This window comes from Fukomys damarensis, unplaced genomic scaffold (genome assembly GCF_012274545.1).
Source record: "Fukomys damarensis isolate Sample0158 unplaced genomic scaffold, DMR_v1.0_HiC HiC_scaffold_10, whole genome shotgun sequence".
NCBI lineage: Eukaryota > Metazoa > Chordata > Mammalia > Rodentia > Bathyergidae > Fukomys > Fukomys damarensis.
Window position 1 is genome coordinate 18,241,188 of NW_022900922.1, and position 25,958 is coordinate 18,267,145.

The following is a 25,958-nucleotide window of genomic DNA, read 5'->3' on the forward strand; positions in this document are numbered from 1 at the left end:
TCCTCCCCCCCCCCCCATGAGTAGTTACCATGGTGATGGATCTTCAGGTCATTTTATATTTGTGCTGTGTTAAGAACAGAGATCATGCCTTAGAGACTTTAAATGTGCTTTTTATAGGCTTGGGGACTTATATGGATTAGTACTTAGAGGATTTCCTTTATCCCATGTTAGGTGCTTGTGAACATCATCAGTGTTAGTTTTAAATTCCTAAAGTGGGTTTACTTTTTAAAACTGACTTCAAATAAAAGTGGCTATCTTTGTTTATGTGGCATTATGCTGATAATGATATACATGATTATTGTAAATTTTGCTTTATTTTGGTATCGAACTCAGGACCTTGTGCTTTAGAGGCAGGCAGTGGCACCACTGAGCTAAATCCCTGGCCCAATTATTGTAAACGTTATATGTTACTGCTCATTGGGTTTGCTCTTTTTTGAAGGGAGCATTAACATCATGTCCCTTTGTAGCACACACCTGTAATCCCAGCACTTGGGAGGCTGAGGCAGGAGGATTATTGAGAGTTTAAGGCCAGCCTGAATTACATAGTAAGATCCTGCATCAAAAAACAAAAAGAAAAGAAAAGAAAGAAATTTAAAAGAGATGGTAGGTTGTCACCAACCCACTAAACTTCTGCGACACATTGAATATTAACCTGGGCCTACTTAATCAAGAGATCTCCACGGTTGATTATTGTTAGGGAAGCCTGGTGATATATCTATCCTGGACTAGAAAAGGTTTATTAGCCTTTGAAAATAAATACATTGGCTATGTTAAGGGAAGGAAAGTAGGTATTCTGTTAACACGTACTGGTAACAAAGGATATTTCAGCTGTGATAAAAGTGACATCAGAAATTTTTTTAAAAAAATTTTTATTGGTACATTTTGGATATACATAATGTATATCAGAAGTTTTAAAACAACCTTTGTTAAATAGGTTCAAATTTTGAAGTGCAGAACGTTGGACTTTACAAAGTACAGTAAAAATTAGGTCATGAGCCATTCCGATTGTATGGTCCTCTATTTTACTGCTTAAGGTAAAAATGATGCGTAGTAGCCCTTTTGTGCTTGTAAAATGTTTCTGTAGTCAATTTGTGCCTTTGCTGTGTTTCTTAAAAAAAATATATATATATAAATTTACTTATTTTTATACAGGATGTCATTGGCTGTACTCAGGAGATGGATTTCATTCTGTGGCCTCGGAATGATATTGAGAAAATCGTCTGCCTCCTGTTTTCTAGGTGGAAGGAATCTGATGAGCCTTTTAGGCCTGTTCAGGTATTTTATTCTAAAGTAAAATGTTATGAGCCCTTAATAAGTGAAAATTACAATAATAGGAATTATTCCAATTTGAAAAGTTCTTTGGGAATATGCTTAACTAATATCAAAGTTTTATTTCATGAGTCCATCCTATCCTTTTGAATATTGTGGTGTAAGAGAAAGCATTGGGATTATGTAATCTCTTGAGATAGAGGTTATTTTGCTTCTTTGAAATTATAGCCAGGGCCGGGAAGCAGTGGTTCTGCTGCCTGCACGAGGACCCAAGTTGGGTCCCTGGTACCAAAAAAGAAATTACAGCCAGAGGAAATTTTTTAAAGTTAGACATTTGATGTGTAGAAGGCATCTATAGATGAGCTTGAGAAGATGTGATTTTCTAGAATTCAGTTGATAGTACTAAAGATAATCCACAGGCTAAAGACGTAAAAAGTATGTATTTATTTGTTTAATGGATATTGTAACTGACAGGAGTGTGCTAGAGAATACAGGTTGAATAAAAACGGAATGAAAATAAGAATAGAAAAGTCGTGTATAGTTCTCAGAACAACCCACATATCAGTTTTCACTGGTCACTGGAGGCACTTAGAGGCTTCTCCCCCTCCCTGTGCTACCAGACATTGAACCTGGGCCCTTGTACATTGTACATGGTAAACATGTATGCAATCATTGAGTTATGTTCCCAGTCTTTGGTTTTAAGTTTTTAATTCATGATTTCCTATCAGAAAAAAAAAATTAGGTTTCCTTGTCACAGTATGTTTCTGATCATATCATATCCCCACCCCATACTGGGGATGAGCTCAGGATCACACACCTGCCACACAGGCACAGCGCCAGTGAGCTACATCCCAGGCGCTTGTTTTGTGATTTTCTAATACTCTACTTTTCTTCTAGTACTTTGTAATCTCAGTCTTATAATAACTGGGTAGAGGTGCGCCTCCTTTTTCAGAGAAAAACTGGTAGAGGTAAGGTAAATACAGTATTAGGCTCAAAGTCTTTTGCAATTAAGGAATAATCAAAAAAGAAATTGACTAAAACTTAAGCTTTTAACTCACTACCTTGTACTGTGAAAAGTTCCTCATATTAATTATAAATCTTAAATTCTGGCTTACTGTAGTCCAGGAGTTCAAGGCCAACATATGCAGCACAGACCCTGTTTTAAAACACACACACAGAATAAAACCAAATTTTGTAATTTCAGAGTTCAGTTGCAGTAAATAAAAATACAAAACTAGTTTCAAAACAAAAAGCCAGGTGTGGTGGCTCACCCCTGTAATCCCAGCACTTGGGAGGCTGAGGCAGGAGGATTGCTGTGAGTTCGAGGCTATGTAGCTTGGGCTACATAGTTCCAGCTCAGTCTGAACTACACAGTGAGACCCTGTCTCAAAAAAAAACAAAAAACAAACCCTTAAAGAGTTCTAGAGGGAACATTACAGCACCCTTTCCCTTGGGGGGTTCATTGAGAAAGCCTGGGCTAGTGTCTCTTTAAGGATACTGATAGCTGCCTGGAAGAAAGTGTGGCCTACAGTTATGAGAGAGACTTTGAAGGCAATTGACCAACTTGAGTTACAACCAGCCCTTGGGAAGGAATTGAGTTCGTAAGTCAAGGGTCCACTGTAATGTAATGAAATTTTTTGGCTATTTGCTACATATTAGATAATACAGGTATATTTTAGGTGCAGTAGACATTTCAGATAGTGAAACATTTATAGTTACATAAAAATGTTTGTTTTTTAAATTAGGCCAAATTTGAGTTTCATCACGGTGACTATGAAAAACAATTTCTGCATGTACTGAGCCGCAAGGACAAGACTGGAATTGTTGTCAACAACCCTAGCCAGTCAGTGTTTCTCTTCATTGACAGACAGCACTTGCAGGTAAGTTTTTTGAAAACTACTTTAGGGTTCATTCAAAAAACTTACTGGTTAGTAAGTTGTTGTGTAAATAAGATGAATGTTTTTGTTGTTTAGTGCAATATTTTTGAAGTTATTTAAAAAAATAAGCAGAAATCCTAGTCCTTACCCTAGAAGTTCCCAAGATTTGCTGCATAGTAGCACTTCCTGAGGAGCTAATTTTGAAAGTCATATTCAACAGAAAATTATGTCTCACTTAAGCAGCAATGTGGGTATTCTAATTTAGTTTTTATTGTATAAAACATTGTTTATTCTCTGAACTTATTCCATAGAATATGTAACAGCTTTATTACAAGTTATTAACCTTTAAAAAAATAGCATCCTGCTGGGGATTTGGCTGAGTGGTTCTGCCACCTGCCTCACAAGCGGAAGGGCCCAAGTTCGATCACTGGTGCCAAAAAAAAAAAAAAAAAAAAAAAGCATCCTCAGGTGTGGTGGTGCATGCCTGTAATCCTAACACTTTGGGAGGCCAAGGCAGGAGGATCACCATGAGTTTTGAGGCCAGCCTGGAATACATAGGTCAAGGCCAGCCTGAAACATATAATGAGACTCTTACCTCAAAACAAAAAAGTCCTTATTATTCATTCAGCAAATGATTGCCTCCACAATGCCAGACTGTGATAGAGATAGAGAACACTTCCCGTCTTTGTGGGTTCACACTCCAGTATGGGAGACCAGTATTAAGTAAAATACATAGTGATAAGTGCTAAGAAAAAGCAGAACAGAAGAATGTGAACTGGGTGGGCAGTTGAATTCTTAGATGGTGTCACCAGAGGTCTCATTGAGAGGAAAAAGACTTTAAAAGTGTTTATGGTATTCATTAAATTACAATTACATATGTCTATTTAATACATGTAAAACAGAAAAATACAAAGGTGTGTCCCACTCAAGGTGCTGACAAGCTGTTTGGGAAGATATAATTACTTTTCTGCCTTGCAGAGAGTTTTATGAGTTGCTTCTGGGGGGAGGCATTTGATAAAAACATGTAATTTTAACACTTAGTGATAACAATGTAAGTGGGTTTTTTTTTCCGGTTCCTTTTTTAACTTTCTTGTAAATAAGTTGACTCTTATTTTTCCTTTTTATTTGCTTGTGGTCTTTACTGCCTTACAGTGTAATTCACAACACAGATTTTTAGTAATAGAGGACTAATAAACTGGTGTAGAGAAACTAGCTGTCACTGGTGCGGGGGTCAGGGTGTGTATTAGGAATTAGATCCTAGGGCCTTTGCACTGAATTATGTTCTCAGCGCTCTCTTTTGAGGCTTCATTCTTGCCTGGGTAGGGCTTGAACTCGAGATCCTCCTGCCTCAGCCTCCAAGAGGGCTAGAGTTACAGGCATGCACTACCATGCCTGGCTTAGCCTTAATTTTCATGCAAACATACTATGAAATAGTGACACAATTTAAAAATGACCTCAAGGAATTATTTTGTTAGATGAGTAGTAAGTCATCTATTATGTATCAAAGGGGAAAGGTTTTTTATGGGTTAAAGTAGCAAATAACTTGAATCCTTTCAGTTCCAAAGCCAAATTTGGATTGTAGATAGGCTGACATAGTTGTCTTAGTTTGCCTAGAATATCCTGGGTTTGGCACAATTCCAAGTCCTGGAAACACTTCATTCAGTCCCTGACAAACTGAAAGTTAATTACAGGTAAACTCGATCTTCAGTGCTTTTAGTCTCTGTCCATTCAGGTTTTGTTCTTCACCTTCATAAGCTGGAGATGTGTTGCCAAATTTGCATTATATATAAGCTTCAACTTATAGTTTGTAGGGGAATCAGTGATAGTAGTCAGCACATACAGTACATTATATGTCCAGCTCGGTACTCAGAGCTTTACATGTATGAATTCATTTAGGGCTCATATTAATCTAATTTTATAGTTAAGCAAATAAATTAACTTGGTCAAACAAAAATCGCAGGGATGTATGCTTTATGTCCTAAGACAAGTGATGAGGGCTAGGCCAAAGGGTGCTTTAGATGGACAAGTGATGCTGAGATACAGGCCTGGAATCCATTAGTTCTGGTACAGGTGCAGCTGATTGCTAGTGCTGTGATCTTGGACAAGTAACTTTGAGGAGCATGTTCTAGTCAGGTCTTGGTTCAGATTGCATCTCATTTACTGGCAGTAATTATTTGAGAAAACACCTAGCATATAAGTTATCCATAGTTAGATGCTTAAATGGTAACTGCTTTTTAAAAGTAATAGCCAGGAGCTGGAGATTTAGCTCAGTGCTTCCACCACCTGACTCACAAGTGCAAGGACTGGAGTTCAAAAAAAGGTCTGATGGCATGCATCTGTAATAACAGCAGTCAGGAGGCTGAGGCAGGAGGATTGCCTCAAGTTCAAGGCCAGCCAAGGCTATATAGTGAGTTCAAGGACAGCCTGAACTACATAGCAAGACCCTGTCTCAAAACAAAAAAAATCCCTTAAAGTTTAAATTGGTAATATTTGGCATTTTAGTCTATAATTGCAAGATGTGTTTAAATCTTTACCCATCTCTGATCTCCCTAGCTTCTGTCACCACATTTGCTATCTTCCTGACTATAAACATGACTTAAATCTTTACTCAAAACGTCGTCAACCCTAACTTATTTTTAGCAAGTAATTGGTAGTCTTCTCTGACTTTATATATTCTTTTGGTACCCAGGGTAACTTTATATATTCTTTGTGTTTCAATTATAATTTTTACTGTATTTTTCCTGTATCTTAAGCAAGATTGTCTTTCTCACTGTGGGTAATGATTGTAATTTATCCCATCCTTTATATCCTTTACCTACTGTGTTTAGGTTCTTAATAAATTGAGATATTAAGTCAATGTATTAAAGTCTTAAGTCATTAAAAATATTAATTTTACCCCTCCCAGACTCCAAAAAACAAAGCTACAATCTTCAAGTTATGCAGCATCTGCCTCTACCTGCCACAGGAGCAGCTCACCCACTGGGCCGTGGGCACCATAGAGGATCACCTCCGTCCTTACATGCCAGAGTAGTTACTGGCCAGCACATGGAGAAGACCAGAGAATGCAGCAGCAATGTTTTTCTTGTTTTCTTACCACTTTATTCTTTCAGAGTTTTAAGAAAATGGACTCATGCACAGAACACTATGCATTTTGAAACTTGTTCATCCTGGATTTTTTTTTTTTTTTTTAATCATTTGTATCTCAGAACTTAAAAAAATTAGATGTCTTCTGCACGGACTGTGTGAAAGAAGATGCTTTGCATATTTGCTGCACTGCATCAGCATCTTACTAAAAATGTGAAATGAAAGGACTATTGTACACTGAAATGCTTAAATGTATCTGAAAGCACAAGGTGATACTCATTATTGATGGTCTTCCCAATTGTGCTGGTGTTTGCCTCTTTGACATCTGTCATCAGTATTTGGAGGGTGAGAAGTGAATGTAACAGGTATAAATAACATTTTTAAAGCTTAATAGCTTTGCTGTAATCACCGTTGTTCAGAGCACTGTCAGATTCATTCTAATGACCAGAAGCGGTTGTTTAAAAAAGAAATGACAACCATGGGAAAGAAATCTTAGATGACAAAAACATCTCATTGGAGGCATTCTTGCCTCATTTTACTGGGCCTTGTTTGTTTTCTTGGTACATAAATGTATTTTTGTTTTTCCCAGATCTCTTTCCCCAAGTTGCTGTTATAAAGAGTATTCTGCTTAGTGGGTGCATTTATACACATTAAAGCAGATAAGGAGTCTGAAGTAGCTAAAGCAGCTATAAAACAAATACATTCATAGCTGCAGAAACCATAATAGCTAGAGGACTTTACTTTTGGGTTTTTATTTTGTTTTTTGGTGTTAAAAGAAAGATTTTAATTATAAAATAATTCCAGTTAATTGATCTGAAATTCTGGTTATACCATCCTAAAGAAAAAGTTGGGGGTTTTTGATATGGGAAAAGTTCATTAAAGGTTAAATTGTAAAAATAGCCAGTGTCAAAGTTTAAAGCAGGACTGATTTTGTGCAATGAACATAAGGAGAGACTACTGTATAGTTTTTGTTTTGTTCTTTTAAATGAAGAAAATCTTTGCTTAAGGGTTGCATACTTTTATTGGAGTAAATCTGAGTGATCCTACTCCTTTGGAGTAAAACTAGTGCTTACTGGTTTCCAATTGTATTTAGCTTCTGGTTGGAATTTGAAAAAAATGAAAACCTAAATAAAATAGGTGAAAGTTCCCTGACTATTCAGGTGAATACACAAAATTTGAAGTGGTAACTTTTTTATCCAAAGTCACTGAGTAGATGGCAGTTAACCGCTTTAGGGGATTATTTTGTAGCCCATAGCTAAACAGTAAATTCTGAAGGGAAAAAAATCCAGCAGTTGGATTTGTAAATTCAACAAGAATAGGTTCTAATTTCAGGAGGTAGCAGCCTGTGCTTTTGCCTTACATCATAACTCTGTTAGGATCCATTTGAAATAACACTTCTCTAAACTCAATCTAATAACCCTGAGTGGAAATAGATGCAGAGACTTAATTGCTTAAGCGAGGCTTATAAGTTTTGTGCATGCCTATAAGGCTGAGGTAGGAGGATCGTGAGGTTTGAGGCCAGTCTAGGCAATTTAATGAGATCTTGTGTCAAAATAAATATTTTAAAAGGACATGGGGTATAACTCGGGTTCAAACTGCATTTCAGTACCACAAATAGTCTGTTGGCTGGCAGTAGAGCCCAAGTCTTAAGCATTTTACTAAGTTGAATTACATGTACTGTGTTCAGTACGTTAGGCAATTCAGCATCAATTTATTTTGAAATAACTACACAAAGTTGCAAGAGTAATTCAGAAAGTTCTTGTATAACTATGCCCACTTTAGTCTGTCATTTTTTGGACATTCACATTCTTCCTTTGTATATATTTCTGAATCATTGAGTTTCCTCCATATGTTGTAATTCCTTACTCCTTAGGGCTTTTTCGTGAAGTCCAAGGATATGTGCATTGCTGGTCAAGGCATCATCCATAGTAAACTAGAACAATTCAGGACTGTAACATTGATATAACTTACCTTTCATGTTCTAGTTTTAACTCAGTATTTTTTGTAGGGATTGAACTAGGAGTGCTAAGTGAGTGCTCTACTCCTCTGAGTGATGTCCCCAGTTGTCTCCAGTATTCTTGATGCCTTTAAAGATTCCCTAATAGTACAGAATTATTACATTTAGTTGTCACGTCTCAGATGTCTTTTGTCCCTCAGTCTCTCAGGATCTTGACATTTTAGAGGTACAGACCAACTTTTCTGTAAACTTTAATTTGAGTTGTTCATAGTTACTGCCCATTCTCAAGTTATCTAGGAGCCCACTATGTGCTCCTTATTGATAATGATTTGATTGCTGGTCAAAGTGTTCTTTTTTGCACTTTGTACTTATTCCTGGTGATTATGGGAAACAATATACAAATAGGCTACCTCTTTTTCACAAGCTCCAATAATGTTTCTTGCTACTGGACCAAATCTATCTTAAGAGTGGCTGCAAGGGTGATATTCCAGATCCCCTCCACATTTTCCACTATTTTATTGTAACACTGTTTCTGCCACTTTCCACCGAAACACTGTGGACTCAATTTTTTTCCCCTTGATGAATTATTTGCATGCCTTTGTCATTCTTCGAGCACTTCATTATTTTCAGGGATGAGACACCTTGTATTTTTGTGCACCAGCCGCCATCCCTGGAATGTTCTACAGAGCGCTCAGGTTCCTTGAAGTGAGAAATACACTAGAAGTCAAGAGCTGTGTCTCTGCCTAATGCTGCTAGAGAATCTGCACCTGTCATTGGCATGAACAGATAAGCATGCATTCTAAGGCCAGCAAAAGATAACCAACTTACAACTTCACTGATTTGCAAATTTATTTCAAGCTGCTGCTTCCTTTTCAATCATAAAATGTTCATTAAGAGTTGGATGTAGAAGTAAAATATGACAAGTGCCATAGTCCGCAGAACTTTGTGATCTTTGAGAAGTAGACTAATTTGTGAATGTGACCTTTTTAATATAGTAGACTGGGAGTTTCAGAGGGGCTCATAGTATAACCCCTCTAATATAGAAGATGCCAGGCTGAATCTATAATAAACTATCAGAGGAAAAGTATTTGAAATATTTTCTGTATCATGGGATTTGCTTCAAACTAAGCAATTATGGCATGATCTAATTTTTTATAATACATCTCTTGAAATTTGATAATCTAAAGAAAGTGGAAACATGACAAGGCATTTTAGAGCTAGGAAAGACATTAAGAATTGGCCATTGTGGGCCGGGGATTTAGCTCAGTAGTTCGGTGGCCTGCCTTGTTAAGCGCAAGAACCCGAGTTGTTCAGTCCTCGGTACCAAAAAAAAAAAAAAAGAATTGGCCATTGCTATGGTCTCAATATATTTAGTGTTCCCCAAAGTTCTAACCCTAAGGGGATGTTGCTAGGTAGATGGAGTCTTCAGGAGGGACCCAATGCCCTTAGAGCCCTAGCGCTCGATTTCCTCTGCCATGAGAGGATGTGCTATCCTCACTGAGAAGGCACTATCAATGAGCCAGGAAGCAGGCCCTCACTAGACAGTTTTGGAGCCTTGATCTGTGGCTTCTCAGCCTCCAGAAATGTTAAGTTTGTTTATAAACTACCCAGTCTAGATAGTATGTTATAAGAGATCTGGACAGTCTTAAGATAGCTATTAATTTATTTTTCTCTGTTAGCATAATCTTAAGAGTGGCCCTGCTGGCTTTGCTTTACCTGTTAAACACTTAAGAATTATTTTCTTTCAATTATCATGCATTGATTTTAAAAAGACAGTGAAAAAACCAGGCACCCCCACCTTCACTGTGCCCTACTTGGTTCTCTAGTCTTCCCCCGAAGACAATATTCCTTAGCGACTTGTGATTCTGATGATTTATTTTGATGATTTGTTCAAATTTACACTTGATGTTCATTACTGGGTTCCTTTCATCCTGCTGTTTGCTCAGTTTCCCAGGTGTTTTGTGTGTCTGCCTTGTGCAATTAGTTTTCCTGTGGCCTTGTTGGTCACATCCACAGAGGCAAAGGCAAGTGTCTTTCCTTGCTTCAGAATATTTGCTGTAATTATTATTTCTTCTCCTATTTTAGCAGGTGACATGTACCTTGAAAGGAAGCATATTTAAACATAGTTAATGCCAAATACTTTTTTAAAAAGAAAGGTATGACAAATTCATAACAGCTTTCCTATGTATCTTATTTTACTCCCCCAAATAATTTTAATGCAAATTTTCTGAACTATCAAACTTGAATGGCTTATTCTGACAGGGTTCTGTTTTGTCCATTCCTTACCCATAGTTTCTTTTCCTACAAATATGTGATTTTCTTGACTTTTTTTCCCTCAGTTTCCCATTTCATCATTAAGACTAGTAAAAGATTTCCTCTACTCTCATTTTAGGAAGTTTTAGCTTCCTAAGTATCACTTGATGTCTGTCTAGTCATATTTAGACTTACCTCTAAAATGACTAAGAACCGTAAGAAATGAATGAGGCTCTTCAAATCCTAGTGATGAACTTATATACTGCAATTTCTTGGGGGACAATGGATGGTTAGTCTACCCCTGCAGATACCAAAATCCATGCATGTGCGAGTCCTTTAACATGGTGCAGTATTTGTACATAAGCTGTGCAATCCTACAGTATACTTTAAATCATCTCTAGAGTGCTTATAGTATTTAATACATATAAATGCTATGTAAATAGTTAAGAGTATATTAAGAGAATACTGATTGGGAAAAGTCTGTTCATGGAATTTTTTAAGAAGTATTTTCCATGTAAGGGTTGAATCTACAGGTGTAGGACCTATGGATACAGAGTACTGCCTACTTTTTTTTTTTAAGTGGTACTGAGGATTAAACCCAAGGCTTTTGCATGGAGATGCATCAACACCAGCCCCCCCGCCTTTATTTGAGATGGCAGCTTGCTAAGTTGCCCAGGCTGAGCTTGAACTTGCTATCCTCTGCCTCAGCTTCCCAGAGTGCTGGGATTATAAATTTATGCCACCATGCCTGGCTTCTGACTATGTATTTTTGAGAGAGACACTTCCTACCTAGTTATAATCATAAGTTGCCTTTAATTTGGTTACATTAGCTTACTTACAAATAGGACTGGAGGACAAAGACTGTTTAAAATGGTATGTTTTGGGTTTTCTTTTGGTTGGTTAGCTTTTGGTTTTTCCAGCCAAGGTCTCACTACGTAGTTCAGGTTGACGTTAAACTCACTGTGTAGCCCAGGCTGGACTTCAACTTACAGCAATCTCCAGCCTCAGCCTTCCAAGTGCTGGACACACAAGTGTGCTCTACCACACCTGGCTATTTTTAATATATCTGCATTTTATAAAGCAAGGAACCATAAAAGATGAGGTGTATTTTTTCCATTTTCCAAATAAGACCTGTTTGTTGTTGGGAAGTATAAGAAAATTGGACTTTATTGCTGAAAAGACCAGAGGCTGGTCTTGAATTCTTCAGGTACCCCAATTTAAAGAAATGAAAGTGGCAGGTTTATGATTTACCCTAATTTTGTCCTATAAATCAAGAATTTTGGCAAAGGACCATTTGTTTAAACTAAGGGCAGCAAAGTAACCCTTTGCCTTTGTCCTATAGATGAACAAACATTAAATCTCGGGGATCTGGAAACTGACATTTTATCAACAGTATTCTTAACAAATTCTAAAAGGATTTGCTCTTTTGTTCTTTTGGAACCCAAAATTTTAACATAAATTCTGGTCTGTAACAGTTGTCTTTGGTCTGTGTAGTATAGAACTTAATGTGCAGGGATGAAGTAAATTTGGCATCATGTTAAGTGGCAGTACAAAGAATGAAACGAGGTATTCAAGGAATGAAATATTCACTGAGTTCTGAACTACTCACAACCTTTGGGACTATGCTAGCTTCTGTTCCAGTGAATCAATTTTGAAAGCCCAGGCAGCTTTGGTGGTAGCCAACACTTTTGGGATCATATGCAGTACTTTGAAAGGTCAAAACTGTTTAACAAGAAAAATTGTTGAAGATTCTGTTGTGGGAGGGATCTGGATTACTACCTGACACTTGGTTCAGCTTGCTGCAGCAAGATGACAATGCATATATAAAAGGCTTGTCAGTTTTCTTGAATTTTATTTAGACTTTTCTGTAGATGTACTCAACGCAAGCCTCTTAAGACACTTGTCCATGGGGTACTTTTAAGGACTGTGAAACAGTTATAAGTCATGAATTTTTCTTTCCTTCCCAGTATATATAATTAGAAGCTGTCTGCTGTTTTGAATATTTGGGATCATTCATTATCCATTTACTATTGATTCATACTATACAGTGGGTCTTCTGTATTTGTGGATTTTCTCTCCCCTAGTTTAACCAACTGTAGATTGAAAATATTTGAAAAAATAAGATCTTGTCATTTTATAAGTTATACAGTATAACAGCTTTGTTGATCATTTACATTGTTATTAGGTATTATCAGTAACATAGAGATGATTTATGTAGATAGGAGGATATGTTTAGATTATATACAAACAATGCCATTTTATATGAGACTTGAGTATTGGAAAACTTTTGTTATCTGAGAGGAGTCTTGTATCCATTATTCTACAGATACCAAAGGATGTCTTCTTGGAAATTATTTTATGCCTAGGTTTTAAGGCCATGGAGTAGTTAGGGCAAATCTATAGTTATACTTAAGGATAAACAGCTGACTCACGCTTCATTAATATTATAAATGTATTTAGTCTTGGTTGTGTGAAATGAGTTATCAAATGTAAAAAGTTATCTGGGTATCATTTGGATACATACGTTATGTTCATGTCAACACTAACTCCTGGTACTCCTCTTTCCGTGAATAGCAGAGCCATGGTTGATATGGTATCTATTAAGGTGGCTGTCAAACCACCATGGAGAGTGCCATGTTTATTAGTGTGCTCTTCTTCTACTTTCATTTCACAAATCACTTTCTCAGGAGCAGCAGAGACAAGGGTCACCTACACGCAAAAAAAAAAAAAAAATTCATTCTGTGAATGAAAATCCATACAACCATCAGGAGCAATCCAATTAATCTGTTGCCAATGTATGATAGGTATTAACCCTTTTGCAAATTGTTTTTAAAGAAAAAGCACGGGGGGAAAGGATACTAGATTTTGCTAAAATTTCCACTCTTCTGCAATATTCATCCATGTGAGCGAGTTTTCAGCCTTATGTATAGTACCTAGCATCTCATAATGTCTCTTGGCCCCTGTGATCTGTTAATAACCCATGTTTAGGTTTAACTCGGGTGTTTCTTAGTTTATGCATGGTGATTTTTAAAATGACTTAGTAAAATGACAGTTCAAAATGAAAAGCAGATGAGGAGAAATTCAGTAATTCACTGAATTACTAGAGTTAAGCTTAAGCCATAAAACTATTTTAATATAAGTGTAACTTGAATCCAGCAGTTAAATTACTGCTTTTAAAGTCTTTTAAAGTCTATTTATAAAGTATCATAATGAAAAGATACGACATGCAAGATAAAAATGTGGAATGATGAGGCGTCACTTTTCAGAAACATATCCATGGTGGTTTACTTGTTTTTTCCTCACAGATTTGCTTGTAAGCAGATAATGCTCCATGAATATCCCTCTATTAATGAAAGTCTTTTGCTTTTGGAGTCCCTGTTTTCAAACTTCTACTGAAGTCTGTAAAAGCTTCTGCTAAACTAATTTTACTGGGAATTTTCTTGGGGTTCTTTTTCCTATTCATTTTTCTCTTGCCTCTCCTTCAGTTAGGTGTTCACTAAGTAATACGAATTTTTCATCTCTATCATAAATGCACACGGCACTGCAGCATATGCATTTTGCTATGGATGGAAATATCGTATGCTACATAACTATACCACACAACAGGGCAGGGATAAATTCTATTTTGCTGATAAATTCAAAGTGCTTTTTTCCAAGCTCACCCAAAAAGTGATAAAACTGAAATTTGTATCTAGATCCGCCTGCCTGCACATCTCCCTAATCACTAACCTATAAAATCTGTAGATACGTAAAGGCCTTTACAGTTCCTAGCAGGAAGACAGGAGTTTCATAAACCATTTTAGGGGTTTTGCTGGTATTTTTGCTGGAAGAAGTCATGAAGGAAAACAAACATACAAAAAATACTATATCATGTTTTACACAATAGGTAAATCAATGGAAAAAATGTAAGATCTTTTTATAGCAATAAGTTATGTAGCCACAAGATGTCCTCATAAACTGATAGTACACACCACCCAAGAGCAAACTGTAAACTCAGAGCAAACTGTAAACTCATTCAGGCATTTATGTTATTTATATTTTGCAGTACTAGGAACAAGGCCTTATGCGTACTAGGCAAGTACTCTACCAGTGACCTATACTCACGGTCCCATGTGAGTCTAAATTAGGTTCTGGCAATATAAAATGCATGAGATACAATCTCTGTTCAGAGGCTTCAGTCTAAAGAAAAAGTACATTAACTACTGCAGTACAGGAAATTTTTGGAGATAGAATACAGGTTTCCTGAAGTTACACATGAGAAATAAGTCATTTCCTTGTTTCAAGATTTGTAGGCTTTAAAAGTTACATTTTGGGGGAAAGAATTGGTTGGAAGTGCTTCTTGGAAAATGTCACCTGAGTTAGAAGAACAGGCAGGAACCAGGTGAAGATGGGGGAAAGCAGGCAGTTCAAGAAAGGCAAACGTGAGTGCCTCAGAGGTATCAAAGGGAGCTTTTTTTAAGGCATGGTGTGTTTCACAGAGTTCAATTCCCAAAGTCTCACTTGATTATCTAACTTTGGCTAGGATGACAAAAGTTAATATATAATCATTGTTAGATTTTTCTACTGAGTCATGCCCCAGCCTTGTACTGCCAACTGTTGCCTCCCTAAGTAAGGTAAAACAAACCAGTGGTGAGACTTTGCATCCCAAAACAAAATGAATGGAAAGTAACAGTGAATGAATGTCCTATCCAGCCTCCCAGAGAAAAAAGCCTTGTGGGGGCAGAGGCATTGGAGGCCTAACTTCTATCTGATGAAGATAGGGGTGGGGAGAGATAGGGAGAGAACACTGAACAATAATGAAGATCCTGGCTTCAGGTCAATATATGGCTGGAGGGTGCACATTTGTTTATTCAGTTAACAACAATTGTTAGAGGCCATGTTGAGCAATTTACATGCATTGTCACCCTAATCACTAACTTATAAAATCTGTAGATTTGTAAAGGTCTTTTGCAAATGTGCAAAGTACCTCCACCATTTCCATTTTCCAGATGAGAAAACAGCTATGTTTGATTCTTTTCTTTTTTTTTGGTTCCCTGGGATTGAACTCGGGTCCTTGCACTTGCAAGGCAGGCCACCCAACCCGCTGAGCTAAATCCCTGGCCCTATGTTTGATTCTTAATTCTCTGGTTTAGCATCCCTTTCATCTTACCTGGACTGCTGCAGACAACTAGGTCTTGATTTATTAGCTGTCTTCTGGGAAGATGGGTGTGAAGCCTTTCATGTCATGAAGATGGATGTTTACCTGCCATGGCCTAACAAAACAGAGTTGCTCAGTTGTGTTCCATTCCTAAAATTCTACAGGTTGGATGATTGCAGTAGATTGAGCCACTATGGCTTGGCCCCCTCTGACACAAAGGGCTCCTCAGATTGCCTTACATGTACGTACACCATCTATCCTTTCTCTATATGGCCTTCAATATGCTGCCTCTTCCCTTCCATGGATTTTTTTAGTCATACTATCCTAGCACCTTGCCCCCAACTCCTAACATCTAGACTCAAATGCCATAACTAATAGACATACTCCCAGTGATGAACAGTCTCACCTTTCCTTATTTTTCCAGTGAAAACAGTGAGAAAGGCTGCCTAATAACAGCAAGATGGTGTTACTTTATTTTATTTTTGCTGGGGATTGAACCCAGGGCCTTGTGCATGGTAGGTAAGAAGTACTTGGCCACTGAGCTACATTCTCAGCATGAAGCTGCTATTATTCACCATGACATGGTCCTTTATATGAAGGTGTTTGTAGAACTGAGAATTATTTTTATCCTGCATATGAAAGACCACACCAACAGTAGACAAAGAACAGACAATATTGGTAGGTGAGAAATTTGCATGTATTTGTGAAAAAGGCTGTTTTCAAGCAATTTGCCCTGACAGACACTAACACTACAGTGTAATACAGATGTCAGGACTTGTATCTCAGGCCAATGTATGAATGCACCTTCTTATAAGCAGGAAAGGAGGTAAAAAGTGTAAGATAGGATGTAATGATGTGATAGGGTACGAACAGCAACAAAAATAGATGAAAGTTATGTAAAAGGAGCTGTAAAAGGGTATATACTACAAAAGTACTGTGGTTCGTCCATGCTGCTGATAGCAGTCCAACACTGGGATCTGAAATAAATGTCTTAGTGTAATTACACAGATGGCTACAGTTTAATGATTAAGGGTTCTGGTTCTGGAAACAGACTTTGGCAAGATCCCAAACTCAGGTTTCCAGCGATGAAGTGAAGGTAATAATAGTACTGACCTCAGAAAGCTTTGTAAAGATTAGAATAAAATTAGAACAAAGATTAGAATAAAAATCCCATAGTTAGGACCAAGCCTGGTAATCAAAACAATCTGCATTCTTATCAAAACCAACATCAAACATTTTGGTTTGTATAGTTTATCATAGATTTGCTTAAGTTTCTATTGTTAAGGTCATCAGCCAACACTACATCCAACAGACACTTGGCAGCCCTTCCCACCCTGAAGTGACCTCTCACCATGTGGTAATATCCTGAACCTTTCCAGGCCTTCCCCCTCCTTCACACCCCTTTCTCGGGTTTCCCTCTTACCCCACTAGCCACTCCACATTCTCCTTTGGTGGCTCTTATTGAATAGGAGTCTTAGCACCAGCTAACAGTTAGGGTAGCAAGATGACCCAGGTCCACACTTGGCATTTAACTCACTCCGGATATAGCGTAGACATAGACCCCTTAGTAGCTGTAAGACCTTAGCAAAGTTACGCTTCCTTCTTATGTGTAAAGTGGAGGTAATAGTGTCTACTTCACAGGTTGTTTTGAATGTTAAAGAAATGATGTAGAGAAAATAAAGTATTAGTTCAGTGTCTGTCTCACAGTACTCAATAATACTATTTATTACCACAAGTACTAGAACTTCTAAAATGACCTCTGCTGACCTGCTTTCTCATACAATCAGAACTTTCACTCTGCTTCATTTACTTTTTTTTTTCATGTTGCTTGGTTTAAAAGACTTGAACAAACTGAATAACCAAATGCTTTTCTGAAGGCAACTAAGACCTCCTGGATCTTCCAACATCTACTGAATAGCTCACTTCCTTTCTGAGCATAGCTCCGTGTATGTGGGTGTAAAAGCTCCCTAATACTAGTATTTAAGACATATGTAACATAAAGAAACTCCACAGAGATTGGGGACAAGTGGTAAATCTAGCAAGCGAGTCTTCTCATGACTAATTGAAGGTAATTAGATAAAAAGTCTTAGGGAAGTCAGCCCAACTTGTAAAACTATCAAAAATCCTGGGTTCACCACTTTTCTGTCCTATCTCACTATCCAGTCCATCAGCAAATTCTGTTTGTTTGTTTTTTGGTACCGGGGATTGAACTCAGGTCCTTGCGCTTGCAAGGCAGGCCACCGAACCACTGAGCTAAATTCCCGTCCCTCCATCAGCAAATTCTGCCAGCTGTTTCCTCAAACACATCCAGGATCCCAATCATGACTTTTTTTTTTTTTTTTTTTTGTACTGGGGATTGAACTCAGGACCTTGCACTTGAGAGGCAGGTGGCAGGTGCTGAGCTAAATCCCCAGTGCCCCCCCCATCACTTCTTAACTCACTCCGAGTCCACACTGGGCCAAAGCCATGATCATTTCTGTGTTGTTCCAAGTGCTCCCAGTTTACCTCTCTACTTTTGCCCTTGCCCCTTCTGTCTATTCTCAGGATTAACAACACAAGTGGTCCTTTTAAAATGTCAAATTATATCACAGCTTAAAGTCCTTTCTAACGGAGTTCCATTTCACTACAGTAAAAGCTAAAGTCCTTCCAGTGACCTACAAAGCCACACATAATCTTGCTGCCTTGCTAGATTCCTATCTCCATTATACTGGCCTCCTTGGAACCTCCTCAAACATTGCATCTCAGTCCTGTAACGCCTTTGGGAGTTTACATTTGCAGCCTTTCTGGAACATTCTTCCTCTTCAATATCCATGATTTAAGTCTTTACCAAAATGTCACTATTTCAGTGATATCTTCCCAATTGACATTATTTAAAATTGAACTCTCAAAAAAAAAAAAAAAAGAATTCTGAGCTGGGGTTAGGTGGTGTGCTCTTGTAGTCCCAGTGGGAGGCTGAGGGAGGAGGATCACATGAGTCAGGAGGTAAGAGACCAGCCTGGACAAGTTAGTGTGCCCTGGTCTCAAAGGGTAAGAGAGAAAATAGGAATACTATTTTAGGGAAAAAAATTAAATTCTTCTGTCCTCATACTCCTTATCCTCTGTCTCTGCTTTCTTTTATACCACTTATCACCATCTAACATACTATGTATTTTATTTATAGATTTTGTTGTATTTAATTTGTTCTAACAAAAAACAAGTTCCATGGATACAAGGAAGAATTTTTGTCAGTTTTATGCACTGTTGTTATATTTCCAACGCCTAGAACACACCTAGTACATAGTAGGACCTCCAACATTTGTTGAATGAGTTATTACATTCAAACTCGAAGGTGGACTAGGAGTGTTTTATTAAAAACACGCCCAGGGCTGGAGATTTAGCTCAGCGGCACCACACCTGCCTGGCAAGCGCAAGGTTCTGAGTTTGATTCTATTAAGCACTGCAGCCGCGTTTTGACAAATCCTTATTATCTGCTAGGGACTTGGTCCCAAAGAGCTCTCAGTATGGAGATGGAAGACAGGTAAATTAGTCACATACAGGAAGTCCTATAACAAAAGTCAGTTAAGATAGCTGGAGCTGGGTGTGGTGGTGCACATCTGTAATCCCAGCACTCAGGAGGGTGAGGCAGGAGGATTGCTGTGAGTTCCAGACCAGCCTGGTCTACATAGTGAGTTCCAGGTCAGTCTCAACTACAGAGTGAGACCCTGTCTCAAAAAACCAAAAAAAAAAAAACAAAACAAAAAACAAAAAACAAAAAACCTGGGAGTGATGGCACATGCCTATAACCCCAGGTCTTGGGAGGCTGAGGCAGGATGATTGCTGCTTATTTGAGACCAGCCTGGGATGCATAGTGAGTTCAAGGCTAGCCTGGAATACACAGGGAGATTATTGCAAAAAGGTAAAAGAAAAAAAAAATCAGTTAAGGTAAAGAAGTAGATCAAAGGAAGAAATGTGGGCTACCAGGGAAGACTTCTCAGGAACAGCAAGTGTTACTGGACTCTGAAGAATGAGTTTGGCAATGGCAGCTAGGGCAAGGACAGAAGATCCAAAGATCAGTAAGATGTCCTTGTCCTCAGGGAGTGTACACATTAGTAGAGGAGTAGAGAAGGCTAAAAGTAAGTGCATGGTAAGCAAAACAGAGCCCTAGAGAAGACCAAACAGCAATTTAATTATTACCTGAGTATCTAACTAGCTAAACTGACAATCTTCAGTGGAAGTTATGGATGGAATTCAGGGCCTTACACACATTAGAAAAGTGATGTAATGCTGATCTATACCCACAGTCCCTAATACTTTATACCTGTTCACTGAAATAGTGGTGGTGGTGAGAAATACACTATGCAACCGGAAAAGCAACCCCAAAGGCTGGTAATTGGCAGATTATACTGAATCATTCTACAATGCCTATAAGGGAAGGTGCTCTGAAGGCTTCCATCTCATTAATTGCAGTGGCAAGATTTCTCAGGTGCAGACTCTCTGCTTGCTTTGAACCCAGAAAAAGTGGGGCTGCCAGGGAAGGAGACCTTATCCTTCTTATATAGATCTGGGATTTGGGCAATGTTTATTCAAACACACACATATATGTGGGGGAAAGCATGTAGTATTGTGTAGAATTTCTGCAGCTGAGCTACAGTTTGCAATCTAGTATCTGCTTATGGAGTAGTTCCCCAGAAGGGATGATGCTCTGGACCACAAATATGGTAAATCAAGGCTAGGGGAATAGCCTAGTGGCCATACAAGCAAGGATGCGTAAGCAACCTCTGTTTGCTGTATTCCAGAAAGTCCTGGAAGGGTTTTTTTGTTTAGCTTTCTATTCTTAATTTTTTAAACACACAAACTTAATTTCTCTTAAAGCTCTCAGACCGCAACTTTATGAGGACTTGACGAAGCTTAGGGTTTCAATAAAGGGCTGTATGGACAAGTGGTATAAAAATTCAGAATTTCAGAAGGTCTACATAAAATTAAACCTTGACTATCTTCCACAACACAAAAATGTAAATTCATCATCATTTTTCTAAAATTATAATTATTATTATTATTTTTTTTTGAGATAGGGTCTTGCTATGTAGTGCAGGCTAGTTTTGAGCTTGGGCAATCCTCCTGCTTCTGTCTTTCAAGTGCTGGGAACTATAGGTGTGAGTCACCACACCAGCTTAAAATTATATTTCCACAAAGTATTTATATTTGCTGTAAGTTCATGCCAAATCCCTTTCCCCTATAACAAAAACTCATGGATTCATTATTTCACTAATTATGTTGATTCCTTACATTCTTTGAGCCATCTAAGTCACAGTTTCTTCTCTTTATATTCTTCCTTTAAATTAAAACACAACCATTTCATATAAAGAAAGCAGTGTGTAGAGGTAGTTTCCTATTAACTCTTTAGTGCTGTATGTGGTTCCATATCATTTTTTAGATTTGTTTAAACCCATACAATTACACAGAACACTTTATCCTTTTACAAATTACAGAAATGAAATCTTTATCATGCACATTACTTTACAGTTTTTCATTTTTCACTTTCCATTTCTTCAGTTCAATTTATACAGATCTCTTTCAATAGCTATGTTATTTCCTAGTATGAAGATAATAGAGTTCGTCAATTATTGCTTGGATATGTTACTGTATTTCCATATTTTTTACCATTACAAAGATGCTAAAAATAAAATAAAAATAAAAAACAAAGGTACTTTTACTTGTATAGGATTCCCAAAATTAGATCGCTTGGAGTGTGTGTGTGTGTGTGTGTGTGTGTGTGTGTGTGTGTGTGTGTTTAATACCCATACCAGGGATTGAACTCTGGGCACTTGTGAGGCAGAAGCAGAACACCAAGCTAAATCCCTGGCAAGTATATATATTTTTCACAGTACTTCCAGACTCCTTCCAACAGCCCTATTGTGAATTATTAACAAGAGATTTAGAGGAAAAGCTATCCCAATTCTGTTTCCTGAAAAAATGGAAGTCTCATGCTTTGAACAGACAACCCCAAATTCAGTTCAAGAACAGGGGGAACTTTGCCACGGAGTAAATAAATGGTTAAATTGTGGGGCAAAAGCATGCAGTCTGTGAGTAGTGAATGGTTAAACAAGAAGTTTAGATTAACCCAGGCATGATGGTGTACATCTGTAATCCCAGCAGCTAGGAGGCTGATGCAGGATTGCTCTTTGAGGCCAGCCTAGGCTACATAGTGAGTTCAAGACCAGCTTGAACTATATAGCAAGAACCTGTCTCAAAAGAAAACAACAAAAAAAGGCCATTTGTGGTGGTGCATGCCTATAATCCCAGCACTCGGAAGCTGAGGCAGGAGGATTGCCATGAGTTTGAGGCCAGACTGGGCTACACAGTGTTTAAGACCAGACTGAATGATATAGTGTAAGACCTAAAGTCTCACTTCCACTCCGAGGAGCATGAACAGCAAAAAGGGCCTTCATGATGCTGAGTCCCATAGACCAACGATGGCACTGGATGCAAGACCCAGGTCGGGTGACCGATTTGCACATCAGGACTGCTATGGACCTCCACCAGAGTTTCCTCTGGCTTCGTCCTGCCCAGGCATAGTTCACCATCTTTCGGGTCCTAACAACATGAACCTGAAAAGCCTCCGGAGGTAAGCTTTAGACAGGTTGCAACTATCTGTTGTCAGGATCAAGGTGGCTGATGAGCTGGGAAGCCTCCCCCGACCCCAGCCCTGACGAGGACTCCGGGTAGAATCAAAGCTGTATTTGTAGCACCTGTTTGTCTTGTCTGTGTCCTGCCTGTTGAGTGTTAACTTTGCATTCGTTCCTAGGGACAAGATGGGAGGATCCAGTTCCAAGAACACCCCACTGGATTGCTTTCTCACTAATTTTAAATTGAGTTTTTTTCCCCCGAACGAGAGGACGAGTATGGGGTTAAATTCTCTCATGGAAAGCTTCGCTCCCTTTGTCAACTGGAATGGCTAACCAAGGGCTCCTTTGAGCCAGGCCTCTGTTGGGCTGTATAGGGAAAAGTCACCAGGTACCCCAGCCACCCTGACCAATTTCCTTATATAAATATTTGGGTCCAGGCTTGTAAAGAGCATCCGGCTGCATTGGCTGGGAAGGAAAGGGATAACTGACACAGCCCATATTGGGCCTCGACCAGAGTCCTGCCAGAGGGAGTGACTGTCCGCCTCCTCGGAAAGGAAGAGACGTGTCCCTGGGATTTCCTGGGTTCCCTTTCTAGGACTTGGAGGCCAGCTTGCCGGTAGCAGAACAGAAAGAAGGTGAGTGAATGAAATCATCTGTCTGAGTGGTGAGATCCCCTGGGTTGCTCCCTAGTTTTTGCTACATAGTGAGTTCAAGACCAGCTTGAACTATATAGCAAGAACCTGTCTCAAAAGAAAACAACAAAAAAAGGCCATTTGTGGTGGTGCATGCCTATAATCCCAGCACTCGGAAGCTGAGGCAGGAGGATTGCCATGAGTTTGAGGCCAGACTGGGCTACACAGTGTTTAAGACCAGACTGAATGATATAGTGTAAGACCTAAAGTCTCACTTCCACTCCGAGGAGCATGAACAGCAAAAAGGGCCTTCATGATGCTGAGTCCCATAGACCAACGATGGCACTGGATGCAAGACCCAGGTCGGGTGACCGATTTGCACATCAGGACTGCTATGGACCTCCACCAGAGTTTCCTCTGGCTTCGTCCTGCCCAGGCATAGTTCACCATCTTTCGGGTCCTAACAACATGAACCTGAAAAGCCTCCGGAGGTAAGCTTTAGACAGGTTGCAACTATCTGTTGTCAGGATCAAGGTGGCTGATGAGCTGGGAAGCCTCCCCCGACCCCAGCCCTGACGAGGACTCCGGGTAGAATCAAAGCTGTATTTGTAGCACCTGTTTGTCTTGTCTGTGTCCTGCCTGTTGAGTGTTAACTTTGCATTCGTTCCTAGGGACAAGATGGGAGGATCCAGTTCCAAGAACACCCCACTGGATTGCTTTCTCACTAATTTTAAATTGAGTTTTTTTCCCCCGAACGAGAGGACGAGTATGGGGTTAAATTCTCTCATGGAAAGCTTCGCTCCCTTTGTCAACTGGAATGGCTAACCAAGGGCTCCTTTGAGCCAGGCCTCTGTTGGGCTGTATAGGGAAAAGTCACCAGGTACCCCAGCCACCCTGACCAATTTCCTTATATAAATATTTGGGTCCAGGCTTGTAAAGAGCATCCGGCTGCATTGGCTGGGAAGGAAAGGGATAACTGACACAGCCCATATTGGGCCTCGACCAGAGTCCTGCCAGAGGGAGTGACTGTCCGCCTCCTCGGAAAGGAAGAGACGTGTCCCTGGGATTTCCTGGGTTCCCTTTCTAGGACTTGGAGGCCAGCTTGCCGGTAGCAGAACAGAAAGAAGGTGAGTGAATGAAATCATCTGTCTGAGTGGTGAGATCCCCTGGGTTGCTCCCTAGTTTTTCTTTGGAAGGGGCCCCAGGGAGGGAATGTGTTAACTTCTTGTATGACTGTGTGTGTGAAAGAGACTTGGTTAGGAGAGTGAGTAGAAAGAGCTACGAAATCCATCGGTAGCCTCATCTGTGCACCAAAACAAAGGGAGGGGGTGCTTGTACTTAATGAGCCCTCCCGGCATTGCAGAGCTTGTGTGGGTCAGTCCTGTGAGTCTGTGGCCTCACTCAGAAAGGACAAAATGGAGACTCTTGCGATGAGAAATTCTCCTTTACTCCAAGCAGGCCTGAAAGAGATGGAAAGCTCAGAGCCAGGCTGACTAGTGAATAAGGCCATTTTCTGGAAAGGCACCCCACCTTTTGTTTGTCTTGTGTCACCAGATAAAGGAATATCTAATGGTCATGGAGAATGCTAATACTAAACCAACTCTTCTTAAGTGCAAAATTCAGAGTTTTGATAAAGATTTTGTGGGGGACTATGAGATAAAATTGCAACCAAAGTTGCTTAAGAAACTTTGTGTGTTATCATGGTCTCAGCTAAGCCAGACTTGGCCCCCAGAAAGAACAAATTCTAGATAAAAGGAAAGTTAACTGCCTTTGTTTTGTTTACCTGAAACTTTGACAATTTGGAGCCTTGTGTGCTCTAGGAGATGCTCAAGCTTCTGCCCAGCAGGAATCAGTTGCTAGTGAGAACTATTTAGTTTTGGTCTTAGAACAATTGCTTGCTAACTCTGCTGTTTTCCAGTGGTGAACTTGCCTCTCTGAAAATGTGACATCATTACAGGCAAATCCCAGTGCTTCCCGTTTGGAGGAGGTCGAGATACCTCCCCCTCCCTGAGTTGATAAGATCAAAGGTGTAGAAGAGGTGGGGGGCAAAAACAAAATTGTTTAGCTTTACTGCACTGCACTGGAGGGTACAGATGAGAAAACATGATGGGACTCAGAAGATAAAACAGGGCTTGCACTCAGATTAGAAAGAACTAAAATAGAGCCTGCTCCCGACCCAACTGCCATCACTCAAGCACCAGGAAGGTAGCTGCGCAGGTGCCCCTGAACCCCCATAAGTGTCCCCCCGCCCACTCTCAGACCTCCTGACTGTGCCAGTCTTTGGACCCACTCTGCAGAGGCAGAGGTGGTCATCAAGGGTATTTTTCTGAGTTCCCAACTTTGAACATCTTTAAAGAAAGGGTGTGGGAAACCTGTAATAGAATGTTGTGGAGTTCAACCATTCAGAAGGTTGGGGAACTCAATCTGGGCCTTGCAGCCCGAGGTCAGTCAGCATCATGGGGTTCAGCCATCAGCTAACAGACTGGGGGACTTGCATCCTCGCTCTGTCTGAGCCACTAAATGGTAAATACACTATATTGAAATTTTGTTCACTGCAGACATGTTCTGGACTGCTTCTTGATTTCAATTTAATTCAAATGATTTAAGGGTGATAGACTAGTGACTACCACTGGTGGTCAGTGTCCAAGTTGTGCTTGATCTTAATGTGTTGCTGATTGTATCAGTTGGGATAAAGCATTGCGGTAGATTTGATGAGCTGTTTCTCTGATGTTATGAAGATGAGAATGTCTGTGGGTCGTTAGAGACACAGAAGCTAGGGCGCAAATATATCAGGAAGATTTGGGTGATAACCCAGAGATTAAACCAAGGACAGTATGACAACAAAAATGAGAAAACACTTAAGCAAGACACAAAGACAGACTTCCAATTTACCAATGGCAAACAGTAGGGCAAATGAGGATAAAAAGGCTGATAGTGAACCACCAGGACACCCTGAACTCAAAGCACAGGAAGTAACAAAACAGATCAATCAGGCTCTAGAAAAATTCAAAACAGAAATAATTTCCCAGATAACCATAGAGATAGTGAGCAAAATGGAAGTCGCGATTCGAGACTCTAGATCAGAAACTGACAAAAAAATAGATGAGCTCGGGACCATGATAGAAGCCATGAAGGCCCAGCATA

The 25,958-nt window shown here is 39.3% G+C and overlaps 2 protein-coding genes across 2 annotated transcripts in view; one reads left to right on the forward strand and one right to left on the reverse strand.

Moving 5' to 3' along the window:
• The window catches only part of CUNH6orf62 (chromosome unknown C6orf62 homolog), a 13,174-nt gene extending 4,173 nt beyond the window's left edge, over positions 1-9,001 (forward strand). Inside the window, exons 3-5 of the mRNA XM_010622958.3 lie at positions 1,153-1,275; positions 3,015-3,149; positions 6,052-9,001. Of these exons, the coding sequence (XP_010621260.1) occupies positions 1,153-1,275; positions 3,015-3,149; positions 6,052-6,177 (384 nt within the window). The 3' untranslated portion in view covers positions 6,178-9,001. The remainder of the gene's footprint in view (positions 1-1,152; positions 1,276-3,014; positions 3,150-6,051) is intronic.
• Positions 9,002-10,044: 1,043 nt separating this feature from the next.
• The window catches only part of Acot13 (acyl-CoA thioesterase 13), a 24,456-nt gene continuing 8,542 nt past the window's right edge, over positions 10,045-25,958 (reverse strand). The window contains exons 2-3 of the mRNA XM_010622957.3: positions 12,965-13,149; positions 10,045-10,286 (exon numbers count right to left, since the gene is read on the reverse strand). Of these exons, the coding sequence (XP_010621259.1) occupies positions 10,130-10,286; positions 12,965-13,149 (342 nt within the window). The 3' untranslated portion in view covers positions 10,045-10,129. The remainder of the gene's footprint in view (positions 10,287-12,964; positions 13,150-25,958) is intronic.